Source organism: Zootoca vivipara, chromosome 2 (assembly GCF_965207765.1).
Source record: "Zootoca vivipara chromosome 2, rZooViv2.hap1.1, whole genome shotgun sequence".
Taxonomy (NCBI): domain Eukaryota; kingdom Metazoa; phylum Chordata; class Lepidosauria; order Squamata; family Lacertidae; genus Zootoca; species Zootoca vivipara.
Genome location: NC_142584.1, coordinates 65,219,129 through 65,232,417, shown reverse-complemented (window position 1 = coordinate 65,232,417; position 13,289 = coordinate 65,219,129). Strand labels below are relative to the sequence as shown.

Here is a 13,289-nt window from a genome sequence, read left to right as displayed (position 1 = left end):
AGGGACAGCGGTTCCACAGAACCTGGGTGCCACGCCTTTTCTCTTGGTCGCTTTGTTTTGGGAAAGAGCACTAAGCAATATGAGGAATCTGTGAGAGAGGGAAAGAAGGTGGACTCTCTTTATTTCCAGGGGTTGGTGTGGAAAGTGCCTTGGTATATAGAATGGTAGCTTGCTCACAAAAATCCAGCTTATCTGGACAGCTAGAACTCACAGGCCTTGTAAATTGCAAGGGCAGAGCCTGCTTAAAAGTTAATAAGGGAAAGGAACAGCCTTCAAAGTGGCCTGTGAGATGTTTCACACTCTGTCTTTATGACACGGTCTGTGCATAGTCCTGGAGCTGTCATCCACATGCTGGATGAATTAGTCAGTGACCTCAGGTTGTTGTGGCAGTGCCTGATAGACACATCTATCTGGGACTATGTCCTGATAAGAGTAAACACAACCATGAAGGATTGCAGCAGCACTTACATTTGGTAGGCCTTCATCTTCTGAGCTTGCTTTATGTTACTGCATGCACTGAATGATCAACTGTAAACCGACCTCACAAGACCCAAAGTAATCTTAGCCTTACTGTGTGTACTCGCTGGTGGGCTGCGATAACTTTTACCCTGCTTTTCAGACAGAGAAGTGAAGTTTGCAGGGAGGCAGCAACTTGCCCAAGGTCACCCGGCAGCAAACAGCAAGCCTGTATCCAAGCCAGGCAGCTCCTGAGCTCCCCGGGTGTTGGCTTCTTGCTGAAGAAGGGTTGCACTTTCTGCCAGTCATTACCATATGGCAAGCACTGTAGTGCCCAGCAGGGATCTGGCCCAAAGAATGAGAGCAGCTTGTTCCTAGCTCTCTGTCTGACACAAATATCCTGCAGTTGCCAGTAATGCTGGCTCTAAAAACTCTTTGCTTACTAGTACAGAGAGTGCATTGTTATTCTCATCCAACTGCTGGGGGCAGGTCATAGTATTTAAAATAAGAGCATGGCTGCCACTCTCACCTGATGTGTGACCAATGAACAGCAATAAGGTAGGGCTAGCGACCCAGGTGGCGCTGTGGTTAAACCACTGAGCCTAGGGCTTGCTGACCAGAAGGTCGGCGGTTCGAATCCCTGTGACGGGGTGAGCTCCCGTTGCTTGGTCCCAGCTCCTGCCAACCTAGCAGTTCGAAAGCACATCAAAATGCAAGTAGATAAATAGGAACCGCTACAGCGGGAAGGTAAACGGCGTTTCCATGTGCTGCTCTGGTTTGCCAGAAGCAGCTTTGTCATGCTGGCCACATGACCTGGAAGCTATACGCCGGCTCCCTCGGCCAATAATGCGAGATGAGCGCGCAACCCCAGAGTCGGTCACGACTGGACCTAATGGTCAGGGGTCCCTTTACCTTTAGCTAGCTAGCACCTGGTGATCCTGTGAGATTATTCTCTCTAGCTCTGCCCATTCCTAGGGGAAGAGAACAAGAGAGGGAGGCTGTGAATCACTGTCGCATTTGTTGAAGGAAGCTGGCACCAGCAATGACTAAAACTCTCCCCCTGCCTCCAGCTTTCCTTGGGGCTTGAAGGAGAGGTTTAAGAGAGTATGCACTGAGATTAATGTAAGGAAGCAAGTATCAACACTTAATGAACCATCTCTTGAACAGTTTTGGGTCAAACAGGTTCCTCACCACTCCAGAAGTGGGTTATCTCTGTCCTAATGAATGAGCAGAGGCTGGAGTGGGAGGAAGCATGTTAAGTACACTTTCCCAAAACCTGGGAGAGCATTCTGTCAGAACAAGCATTTTTGCTTGCTAGAAAGAACCAGCCCCTCTCATCTCCCACTGTGCACTGTTCTGGAGGTGTGTGCAGGGGGAAGGGAGATCCTTGTCAACCCTGCCCATGAATTATTTTTCTGCAGGGACCCTTATTTGGGCCCCCAGCAGAGGTGGCTAACTTGCAGCTCTCCAGGCATTGTGGGGGAGTCTCCAGTTCTACAAACCTCAGCCAGCATGCCCAATGGTTAGGAATGATGGGACTTGTAGTCTAGCAACATCACACACGTGTGTGTGTGTGTGTGTGTGTGTGTGTGTGTGTGTGTGTGTGGGAGGGGAACTGGCTCTCTAGCCCAGGCCTACAGCAAACTTAGCAAAGTGTTTCATCCTATCAAAATTCTTTCTCCTTTTCTGTAACTAGTCTCTCTGCAAAGAGGGGGCAACACTTGAATTAATGGGGGAATGGGGAGGGAGGGATCCAATCCAATTCCCCAGACCCCTCTCCCAGTTTTAGACAAAACACACTCCCACCTTAGCTGTCTAAAACCTGTAGGGAAGGGAGCTGTTACAAAAGGGTCTCCAGGGTCTGCTTTGAAATCTGAGCACCAGAGGCAGTCCCACAACTCTCCCACAAAGCGTTGCTCCTGTGTCAACCTCAATTCTCTTCTCTATAACTGCTGCTGCTGCTGCAATCCCTCCTCCCAAACGTGCAGCCAGAGAAACGCTTGACACAGGGCAATGTACAAATTTCTTTATTTTATTATTTCTTCAAAGACTAGTAAGAGCAGGATGGTCACCATAGGGTGGCTGGATGGAGGCTCTTTGACTCTTTGCTGTCCCCTTCTGCCTGCGTCCTCCACCCCACCTAGGCAGGGAAAGGGGTGTCACCGGCTCCCTGCTTGGTCCTCCAGGTTAAATGGAAAGGCTGGCGGAGTGCGAGGGCAATGGCTCAGAAGTGGTGCACTCCGTAGCCTAAGGTGTTCATCTCTCTGGCGGGAGACGGACATCCCCCAGCAGCTTTAACCTGAAGGGCCCGCAGGGTGCTCGGCTTGCCCCATATCTTTCCATTGGGGAACCCCTTCAGCACACTTAGCCCCATCGCTGTGTTCGATGTCCTTCCCAGGTGCAGGTGGGATGAGGACTAGCCAGGTAGACACAATGACCCTAGAAAGCAGAGATGGCACAAGCAAGGCAGGATGGTTTACACATTCCGGCAGGTTAGTGCACAAGGCAGTAGGGCTGCCTGCCGCCTCCCAATACAGAGCAGTGAAAGGCAAGCAGACAAAGGGGAATGCATGCACAGTGGGGTGGGGAGGATGCAGGGCCCCTCCGGCAATGCTCTTGACTGGGTCATGGAGGGGACTGGGATCAGTTCTTCTGTGCCCATGTGGAGCCCCTGAGGGATATCCTGCTCTGGAAGCAATCTGTAAACAAATGGGTTGCACACTTGGAACACATTGGAACTGACACACTGGAGACTCCAGCACACCCCCTGGGTTTGTGCCAATGCACACACATCCGCCCTCGCAACAAGTACTGGCACATTCACATGTACACCACTGGCTTTGCCCACATTCTCATGCATCCACGCGCTCACAGAGATATGCACCACATCATAGGAATAGTGAGCATTCCTTCCTCTCTCTCTCTCTCTCTCTCTCTCTCTCTCTCTCTCTCTCTCTCTCTCTCTCTCTCTCTCTCTCACACACACACACACACACACACACACAGAGTCAGGCATGCACTAATGTAAACAGACACTCATATGTGTGATTCTGAGCCTTAAAATGTGTAGGAGAAAAAGGGAGTTAAGGGATGTCGGAAGTGGCCAGATTTATTTGCCTTATACATGGGATGGTGGAGGGAGGCTGGCTTAAACCTACTGGTGTATATGCTAAAACTTTTACCCCCCCCCCTTTATGTGCATACACACACTGAAGTGCACATACACCATCATATTAGAAGCAGCTTCTTCTCAATTTACTAAAAGTGATAATGATGAAGCACCAGGCAAGGGGTTTCCTCCAGGCTACCTTGGTGATGGCCTGGGAACTGTTGCAGTGCAGTGCCTCCCAGTGCCGCAAAGACAACATCAGAAGCTCAAGGTCATGATATAGAGGCCAGCAGAAGCCTTGCAGCCAGTGGGATCCAGGGCTGTCAAAGCCTACTGTGTGGGATCGGGCCACCAACGTGTGGCTGTAGCATTAAAAAAATAAAGTAAACCGAGAGCATCAGCAACACCACCCCAAAGGCAGGAAGCTGGCTTCAGCATCAGCCCTTTGCCCCATGTGAGAAGTGGACTTATTGCAGTTTTCAGCATTCAGCCAGCAGGGTCCAGCAGCAGACAGCGGACGTGTGAGAGCCCAGGACAAAGCAGTGCCACCTCGCCACAGAGCTCACCTGCCAGCAGCCAGCAGGGAGCATCCTGAATTTCCGCTGGCCAGTCCCTGCACAACACAGTCATGCTCTGTGTCTGGTGAGAGGTGATTGCACACACAATGGTCGGCCATGGCAAAAACGGTTTGTGAGCAAATAAGGTGCTGAATGGGCTGCTTCCCCTTTGCCACCTCCATCCTGGCCCTCTCTACTCCGCCCTGCCCGAAGCTCCTCTGCCCCCCACCCCCAAGTCCTGAGCTCCATGGAGCCGTACAGTGACCATCTCGTGAGTGACTAGCAGAGACAATAAGACAGATGGCAGGCGTTGGGGTGAATTACCCTGTTACAGAGACACCAATGCAAAAAAGACACGCATGGGCCACATGGTGGGTGGCCAGAGACACAGACAAGCGGGCAAGGGGGGGGAGGCCCCCCCCCCGGGACACTCCTTTGTACAAGATGAGAGAGCGCGGCCCGCAGAGTTTTTAGTGTTGATAGTATTGCAGTCTAACTGATATGGCTTTAACTATTAAGGAAGGAAGGAAGGAAGGAAGGAAGGAAGGAAGGAAGGAAGGAAGGAAGGAAGGAAGGAAGGAAGGAAGGACACTCAATGGAGGGAGATTTCTTTTATATTCAAACTCAACCCCAACATAAAAGCAAAAGCCCCCCAGGGGCAGTGGGGAATCTTGGGATGGAGGAACAATTGGGATCTTCTTTCCCAAACAAATATACAGAAGAATGAGAACCACAAGACTTCCTCAAGGAAGGCTGGGCCCTTGCCTTTGTTTTCAGCAGTGGCCAAGGTCTGGTGTTGTTTGGCAGGGTGCCAACCAACAGCAGGGAGACGTCTCCCCCCACTCCCAAACCACCCTTCCTTGTCTCCTAGTCACTGCTTTTTGCTTAATCTTGTGGCTCTGGAGAAAGGATGGGGTTAGCAGGCAGGGAGTGTATGCAACAATAGCACAGCAAAGGGGAGTCACTGGGTGTTTTTCTTTTGGGGGGTGGGGGATCTGGAGATTGCCACACCCATGGACAGGATGGGGGCTGCAGAGGTGGGAGAGCGGAAGATTGTCCCACAGACTATGCAGTACCTCGACCCCCGCCCAAAAACCATTGTGTATATGGGGGTGGGGGTGGCGGTCCTTGACATTTCTCCGTTAAGGAGAAAACTGGGGCAGCATGAGAAGGGAAGAGATGTTTAGGTCATGGAAGCAAGAGTAGTGCAGGCAAGATTTGTGTCTGTGCTGCTCTGTGCACCATTTTTGCATCTGCAGGGGCCTGTAGCAGGATCCTGGGGGACCAAGATAGCCACAGCAATGGGCTCCCAATCCTAGCCTAGGAGATGAATTGAGGCTCCTCATCCCAAGAGACCGATCTTCCAGCCAAGGGTTAGCCACACACGCTGGCAGTTCTGTCCCAGGGTCCCTGCTTCAGCCCCCTTCAAAGAAGGTGACGATGATGACCCTCAGGTTCTCCAGCAACACAAATGCAGCTGGCTATTCCCAGGCTGGAAAAAGGAGCTCTTATTCCATCCTCCATGTGCTGACCCTATTCCACTTTCTTTGAGTTTGGGTGCTCCAAAGTGGGTGTTTATTATGGAATGGGTGCTTCTCACGTAGGCAAATGCCTGCCTGTGTTCCCTCCCATTTATTTATCCCAGATTTACCCTTTATGGGGGAAACTCTGGTAAACCTCTTGCCACTGACCCGTTTACAACATCTGAACGACCCATTCACAACAATAAGCCCCTGCCTGCAAGTGCCCTTGATCCACTTTGGTCCCCTGCTCCACAAATCAAGACTCTAAACCCTCCACTTTGGAGAGCAAAATGACAGAAAGAGGATGGCCCTGGTCCTCGTACTCTGCAGCCTGCAGCTGCCCCAGTTCACCCCCTGCAGCTCAAATGACAAAGGATGAACTCGATCAGAAAAAGATGGCCGAGACAGCTAGGGTGACAGTGCCGCCTCCCAACCTCTTGTCCTCCACACCCATGAGGAGCCAACAGGTCTTGGAACCCAAGACCAAAGGTCATCCTGCAAGGAAGAGCTGATGCTTAACCTTGGCCCTTGGACCCTTCGCCGGCTGTAGTGGGGCTGTGGAAGGTGTGTCTGAATGTGCGTGCTTGAAATGGAAGTCGTAGCAGGGACAGCTTTCTCCCCTGCCTCCCACACACGTAATTCTTGGTGCAGGTAAGTCTCTCCACATTAGTGTTTGGGGGTGCGAGTTCGATTCCTTCCAGAAACAAGCTCCGCCTTTCCCCCAAGCATGTGAGAAACAACCCAGCAGCCCTTGGGTGCGAGGATGAGGTCAGGGGGTGCTCCTGTTGGTCGCTCTCTTAGTCAAGAGATGGAATGTGCAGGGGCTGGCTTTGCCCCAAGGTGTGAAGGGAAATGGGCACCCAGTCCCTCCCTGGCAGTCAACATGGGGGGGGGGTCAGGAATGTGCGTGGGGGGGGGGGTGGCACGACATTGTGCAGAGCCCAAACCCCTTCCCCAGGGTTGCATCAGTGAATTTGGTCCAAGTTCCTCACCCTGTGCCCAGTTTTTTTTTTGTGGGGTGGGGGAGAGGGGGTCGTTTCCCCATGTAGCCAGCTGGCACTTTGGCACAACAGAACTCCAGCTCTGCCACGGGGCAGGGGTCGGGGGTCGGAGAAGGGGAGGCAGGCTCCCGGCAGTGGCCCAGCCTGCAGCTCCAGGGAGCAGAGCAGGTGAGAGTGGTTTTTGGTCTGATGGGTAGCAAGTGGTGCAGCGAGGGGGGAGCATGCCCTGTGCCTGGTGTGCTTCTTCCTGGGGGGAAAGGGGTGGGGCAGGGCAGTGCGGTGGCTTGGCAGGGGCCCCGTGGCACAAGGACACGTGTGGGGTCTCCCCTTGGAACAAAAGAAAAAAAAAGGAATCAAATGAAGTAAAAAAATAAATAAATGTAAATCCCCCCTGCCCCACTGGGACCGCCCTCCCTCAACCCAAGCTCTGAGCTGGCAGTGCCAGGGACGGTGGGCAGGGCAGGGCAGGGGGCTGGTGGGGCCGGGCTACTTCTTAAACATGTCCTGCAGTGGGCCCGGCAGGTACTTGAGCACCGTGTCGAGGATGCTCTCCTCATCCTCGTCCTCGTCGTCCCCGCAGCCTGCTGGGATGGCTTTCTTGGGGCGCGTCAGGCTCCCCTCGCACGGCTGCTCCAGCGCTGCCTTCTCCTCCGCCTCTTTCTCCTCCTTCTTCTTCAAACCGTACTGTACGGGAGACACCCACAAGAGGTCAGAGACAGGCACGCAGGCGTTTGACATGGTTTGTGTTTACATCATGCAAAGTGCACCTTTAAAAAGAATTATTTTGCCATTATTTTTGCAGGCTGATTTCTGAGTATACGCTCAGTAGGGAGTTAAGCCCCTTTGACACCACTGGGACTTACTTCTGAGTAACCCTGTATGCAGCTGCATTGTTGGGTCCATTGCGGCACCCACAAATGTCCCTGTGAGGCTTCCTATGCTGCACTTCAAGCCAGTCTCTTGTTGCTGCCTCGGCTCCATGAGGCTGAATGACAAGCTTTAGTATCCTCTGGGCAAATACGCTGTTTTAACTATGCATTTTATATTTGACTTCCATTAGTAATGTGGTTGTTTTTTTCAATCTGTAAGGTAACATTTTATTTTCCTGTTAATAACGTTGCTTTCAATTTATACTTTATAGTTGACTTTCTTCAGCAATGTTTGATTCTGGGTTGCTTTATGTGATGTGTTAATGTGTTGCAAACCACTTCGAGATTTTCCCCTTTAAAATATAAAGTGGTATAGAAATTGACAACGACAACGACAACAACAACAAGAGGAGAGGCAAGGATGCAAGTGGCTGCTCCTACCTAGAGCAACAGACACTAGCAAGGAATTGGAAACATGTTATGGCAGAGCTGAAGAACCCTTTTCCAGCCCTGGGGCCACACTTCCTTTGAGGCAGCCTTCTGAGGGCCACTTGCCTGCGGTGAGCAGGGCCAGGTGCCAAATGGAAAAATATGGTAAGCTGAGAAAGAAGCCTTGCTCTGTGTGTTCATTTGCACAAGGCTGGAATCTTCTGTTCCCATCTGCCCCTGCTAGCAAGATATTATGGGCTGGGCAGAGGCAGTGCTGGCTGCTTCGCTATCTGTATCGGCAGAAGGATATTGAAGATTGCAGATAATGAGTGGCAGGCCCCTAATACATCCACTTACAATATCTGCGATAAAGGGAGACCCACACCGCCCCCACTAATAACACGAGGACAGTGAGAGCCAGGAACCGGGCAGTGATTGACAGAGAGAGATAAGGACTGGGGAGAGACATCTTTGGAAAGGTTCCTTTCTGCCAGACTCCCAGAACCCACCCACCCGGCTCCCAGCGCTGATGTTAAGCTTGCAGCGTGGATCATATGTCTAGAGCCTTTTAGCTCAGAGGGAAAGTGTGCAAAGGGGGGTGGGGTGGAAGAGGGCATAAGAAAGGTGCATAAAGTTAGGCATGCTCTAGAGAAAGTGGACGGAGAGAAGCTTTCCTCCTTTTCTCATTATACTGGTACCTGGGAAAATCCAATTAAGCTGAATGCTAGGGGAGTCAGGATAAGAGGAGCCCTCCTGCGGCTGTGACGGGCTCAGTTGGGCCCTCCCGTGGCTGGGAGTAGGCCCTGTCATGTCTTTTGGAGGGTGCGCTGGGCCCCATTAGGTCTCCTCCCACCATGTGACATCACACACATGTGATGCCCCGCCCCCAATGCCAGGTGGAAGCTGGCGCACCTGGAAGACAACCTGTTGGTTGTCCAGCCCTAGCAGCTGGTATGCAGAGGTACACTGCCTCTGAACAGGGAGGCTCTGGAACATAGCTGCCAAATTTTCCCTTTTCTCGCGAGGAAGCCTATTCAGCATAAGGGAAAATCCCTTTAAAAAAGGGATAACTTGGCAGCTATGCTCTGGAATGCTCTCCCTCCCCCCTCCTTCCCTCCCACCTTGCATGAAATTCCTTCTCTGCCTACTGACTATTTTTTCACTCTCCCCCTGGACTCCTGTTGCTTTGCATTCACAGCAATTTCCCCACATACAATGTTTCTGTCCTCTTGATGCCCCTGTTATCCTCCTCCCACCATTCACATCTCTTTAGCTGCTTCCTTCAGCCTGGCTGATTTGCTCTTGGCGGAATACTGTGTCTGTGCTGAAATTTGACACTTGCTTCCCCAGTGGAATTGCTCAGGGCTCAACAGGAACATTTAAAGCTTCTCAGCACTGAGGTGCAGGATGCGCCCTGGCTGATTAATCCTCCTCCCAATGCTGGTTCTCTCTGAGTGGCACAGAGAGAGGATCTGCCCCAAGAGACTTTTGTTCTCAGTGCTTTTGTTCGAAATAGATTTATGGTGGGCCATTGCATGCCTTTCCCCACAAATCAAAGTTCAGACTTTCTGCCAATGTAGGTGATTACGTTCCCTTCCAGTTCAGCTTTCTAGTAATGCTCTTCCTGCTTGTGCGGACAGTGCAGCTCAGGAGAAGAGGGTGGACATATAGACAGACCAGACATGGAGATAAAGGTCTTGCAGCAAATACGTGCTTCTAAGGTCTACTTTACACATGTGTGTCTGTCCCTATGTGAGCATGCAATGCATCAATAACTGGCATGTTAGCATGATCAAACACAGGCATATATTTCTATCATCTCACACACAATGCTTTTAAATGGAGTCTGTTCACATATTCAGTTGTCCAGCTATCCAGTATATAAAGGTAAAGGACCCATGACAGTTAAGTCCAGTTGTGAACAACTCTGGGGTTGCGGCGCTCATCTCGCTTTACTGGCCGAGGGAGCCGACGTTTGTCCGCAGACAGTTTTTCTGGGTCATGTGGCCGGCATGACTAAGCCGCTTCTGGTGAAACCAGAGCAGCACCGTTTACCTTCCTGCCGGAGCAGTACCTATTTATCTACTTGCACTTTGATGTGCTTTCGAACTGCTAGGTTGGCAGGAGCAGGGACCGAGCAACGGGAGCTCACCCCATTGCGGGGATTCGAACCGCCGACCTTCCGACTGGCAAGCCCTAGGCTCAGTGGTTTAGACCACAACGCCACCAGTGTCCCTATCCAGTATATAGTAGTAATAAAATGCAGTGTGAGCTAGTCCCTAGAGGACAGGCCAAGGATTTGCCAGGCAGTGATGAGTCACAGACCTGTAGAGTTGGAAGAAACCATGAGGGTCATCCAGTCCAACCCCCTGCAATCTTTCTCCCAACATGGGGCTCGAACCCACGACCCTGAGATTAAGAGACTCATGCTCTACCGACTGAGCTATCCCTTTGCTCATCCTTCTGGTTTGGGGTCTGGGTTCACGATGAAATCAGGAGTTGAGTCCTTCCAACATGCCAATCATCAAGAACTCCTTTGATGACCTGAATCAGTCTGCTGACACACAGTTGATGAATTGCCTTTGTGTCCTGGACGTCTTCAGTCCATATGCCTGATACATATTGGTCACCAATCAAAGGATAGATGATGGTCCTCCAATGAGCCTTTCTCTCCCCCTTGCCACATGTCAAATAACAGGGATCCCAGCAATAGCTGGGGGGTGGGGGAAGAGAGGGGCAAAGCAGACATGCAAAGTATAGGGCAGGCTGCAGTGGCTCTTTTCTGGATGTGAATTTCCCCTGGGACCACATGCCATACTCATGAATGATTCTCCTCTGCAGCACAAATGGCGAGAGCAGATGAGAGCAGAATCATTCATCAGTGTGCAAGCGTGTGATGTCCTGGAGGGAATGGCAGTCTTTGAGGCCTGTGCCTGAGCTAAAGTGATCTCTGCTTAACAGGGTGTTACTTCTGCAGGCACAGGGTCTTGGGATCACCATAGGGATCAGGAGAGAGAAACCCAAAGCCTTTCTAGAAAACATCAGCAGCCCTGTGAAGGCGAGAATGGATGCACACTGAGCTACTGAAGCAGTGGGTGGGTAGCAGGAAAGGTTGAGACTGCTGGATGAGCTGCTGGATGAGCACTTGCTGCCAGTCATAAGGAACCTCTTTTACCCAAAGCATTCGTGTAATAAATTTGGGGATCAGAGGTGACCAAAGGCCATTTCGCTGAAGGAAGAAGACGGTAACAACACCAAAGACTGCCTCTCCTCCATCTCCAGTGACTGGCTCAGTAAGCGGAAAGGGGAGGATGCCACTGGGGCAAGATTCATGGGATTGCATAAATAACCCTTAGTCATGTTAACCCACTGGAAGTTAGTGTGGTAGTGAGTCACATGGTGAACCACTTCTACCAGAAGTGTCATGGACATAGGCTGTAACTTGAAGCACTTGTGACTGTGCTTGCTTTTTACTCCTTCCTCCCATGTAATATCTTTTTTTAGATCGTGAGCCCAAGGGCAGAGGCTGTCTTAAGAGTAGATGTTTGTAAGCTGCCCCGAGAGTCTTTTTTTTGGGGGGGCCAAAGGGTGGGGTATAAATGCTGTAAATAAATGAATACATACATGCATACATAATATGGCCTTTCCCTTCTAGCCTGTGTGTGTGTGTGTGTGTGTGTGTGTGTGTGTGTGTGTGTGTCTGTTACGCACCTTATCACGGATTTGCTGTCGGACCTTTTCCCGTTCTGCCTCCATGCGGGCATGCTTTGCCTTGCGCTCTTCCTCTTGCTGCCGCAGGGCTTCTTGTCGCTCTTCTTCCTTCTTCTGGGCATCGGGGTCTTTCTCCTCTTCGCCTCCCAGCATTTTACCCATGTCCTTGGTGGCCCCTGCAAGTGATGTTAGGAAACCACAGTGACTCCTGAGCACAGCTTGTTCCTTTTCAGCTATTATTTCTCATACAGCCATGCTCTCATGCAGTGTGGGCTCTGCCTCACTCACCCGAACCTCAAAAACTGAAATTGGAATAAACTATTGCATTCTCGGGGTCAGCATGAGTTCATAGGAACTGGGCTGGGTGTGCTATCTCTGGCTGTGGAGTTAACAATTTCAGGTCACCCCACTGCCCTCAATCTCAGATGATGTTCAGGATAGGAAGTGAGAGCTTCGTTCCCTGGTGTCCAAAGGGTATTGGACTCATTTTTCTGTAGGCACAGGGCTTGCTGTGATCAGCTGAGAACACCTGGGAATAGCAGATCATATGGGAAACTCCTACATAATCCCCACAGTTCTGGGGTGTGTAAAGCAGCTAATGTAGAGACTTCCCCTGAGAGCCACCTCTTCTGCTCATCCAAATGTTAGCAGCGTGGTTCTGGGATTCTGGTAAATACCATGCAATTGTTTCACTCCAGCACTGTAAGTACAGCTCAATAGAGCCAATGTAGTGTGACCATTCAAGCATACCCTCGTCCTAAATCGCTTCCAACTTAACTCTTGATATACCATAGCCAGAGACACAGACCCTCCCCCACTTTCAGAGAAGGGGCCTGATAACATGGAGAATGGGTAGACTAGGTTAAAGGACAGAGCCTCTGCAGCAGTTGCCCTGCCAAATACTGTTGTGGGAGGGGAATGAGGATACTTTTCATCAGGTTCATGACTGGGTGGGAAGGAGTTAAACTTCCTATTCCCCACATGCTACAGTGCTGATGAAAACCCCTCCCTCTCACTAATTTATTTTTTAAAAACTCTGGTGTGCTTCCAGGTGATGTGCTTAGTATGCCTCACATGCAGCTTGGCCCTTAAGTTGACAGTTTGCTCCAAACAATTGCTGGAACAAAGAGTCCAAGCTGTGGTGTGGTTTGGCTTGACTTGCTACCCTCACTGCCATCACCTGCTGCAGTGAGCTGTCCATGGTCCTACTTGCAGGCTCTCTTCGATCCTTGTTGCGCATGGCCAGGACATGATACGCTGTGGTTTTAAAACATCCCTTTGAACTCTTGATGACCACAAATGTTGTTTGCCCCAATTCTTACCCTACCCTCTAGTCATCAGAGAGAAGGTGTGCAGCCACATAATTTTCCAGTGGCTGCAGTCCACTTGTCGCTATGATCCCCCCTCTATGTCCAAGTTCAGCCATATATTTCATGGTCTGTCTTGACTTCAATCCCTCTTTTTAAAAACCAATAATTTAAATGCAGGAATAGAAGACTGGGAAGAGGCCAAAGGATTAAGGAAAGATAAGCCATCTCTTCCTAGGAGTTCTGAATACACCTTTTGAAGGGAATGGGAGGATGGATTGATGGATGGAGTTCCTTGGGCAATGCAAAGCAGCCACCAGCCTCTCC

The 13,289-nt window shown here is 50.8% G+C and overlaps 1 protein-coding gene across 2 annotated transcripts in view; it reads right to left on the bottom strand.

Annotated features, from left to right (window-relative positions):
* Positions 1–2,467: 2,467 nt before the first annotated feature.
* Positions 2,468–13,289, bottom strand: part of CPLX2 (complexin 2) — a 127,575-nt gene continuing 116,753 nt past the window's right edge. Inside the window, exons 3-4 of one of the 2 annotated variants that reach the window (XM_035108048.3) lie at positions 11,656–11,831; positions 2,468–7,330 (exon numbers count right to left, since the gene is read on the bottom strand). In XM_035108048.3, coding sequence (XP_034963939.1) covers positions 7,133–7,330; positions 11,656–11,831 — 374 coding nt within the window. In that variant the 3' untranslated portion in view covers positions 2,468–7,132. The remainder of the gene's footprint in view (positions 7,331–11,655; positions 11,832–13,289) is intronic. The other variant, XM_088662047.1, reaches the window with a different exon arrangement.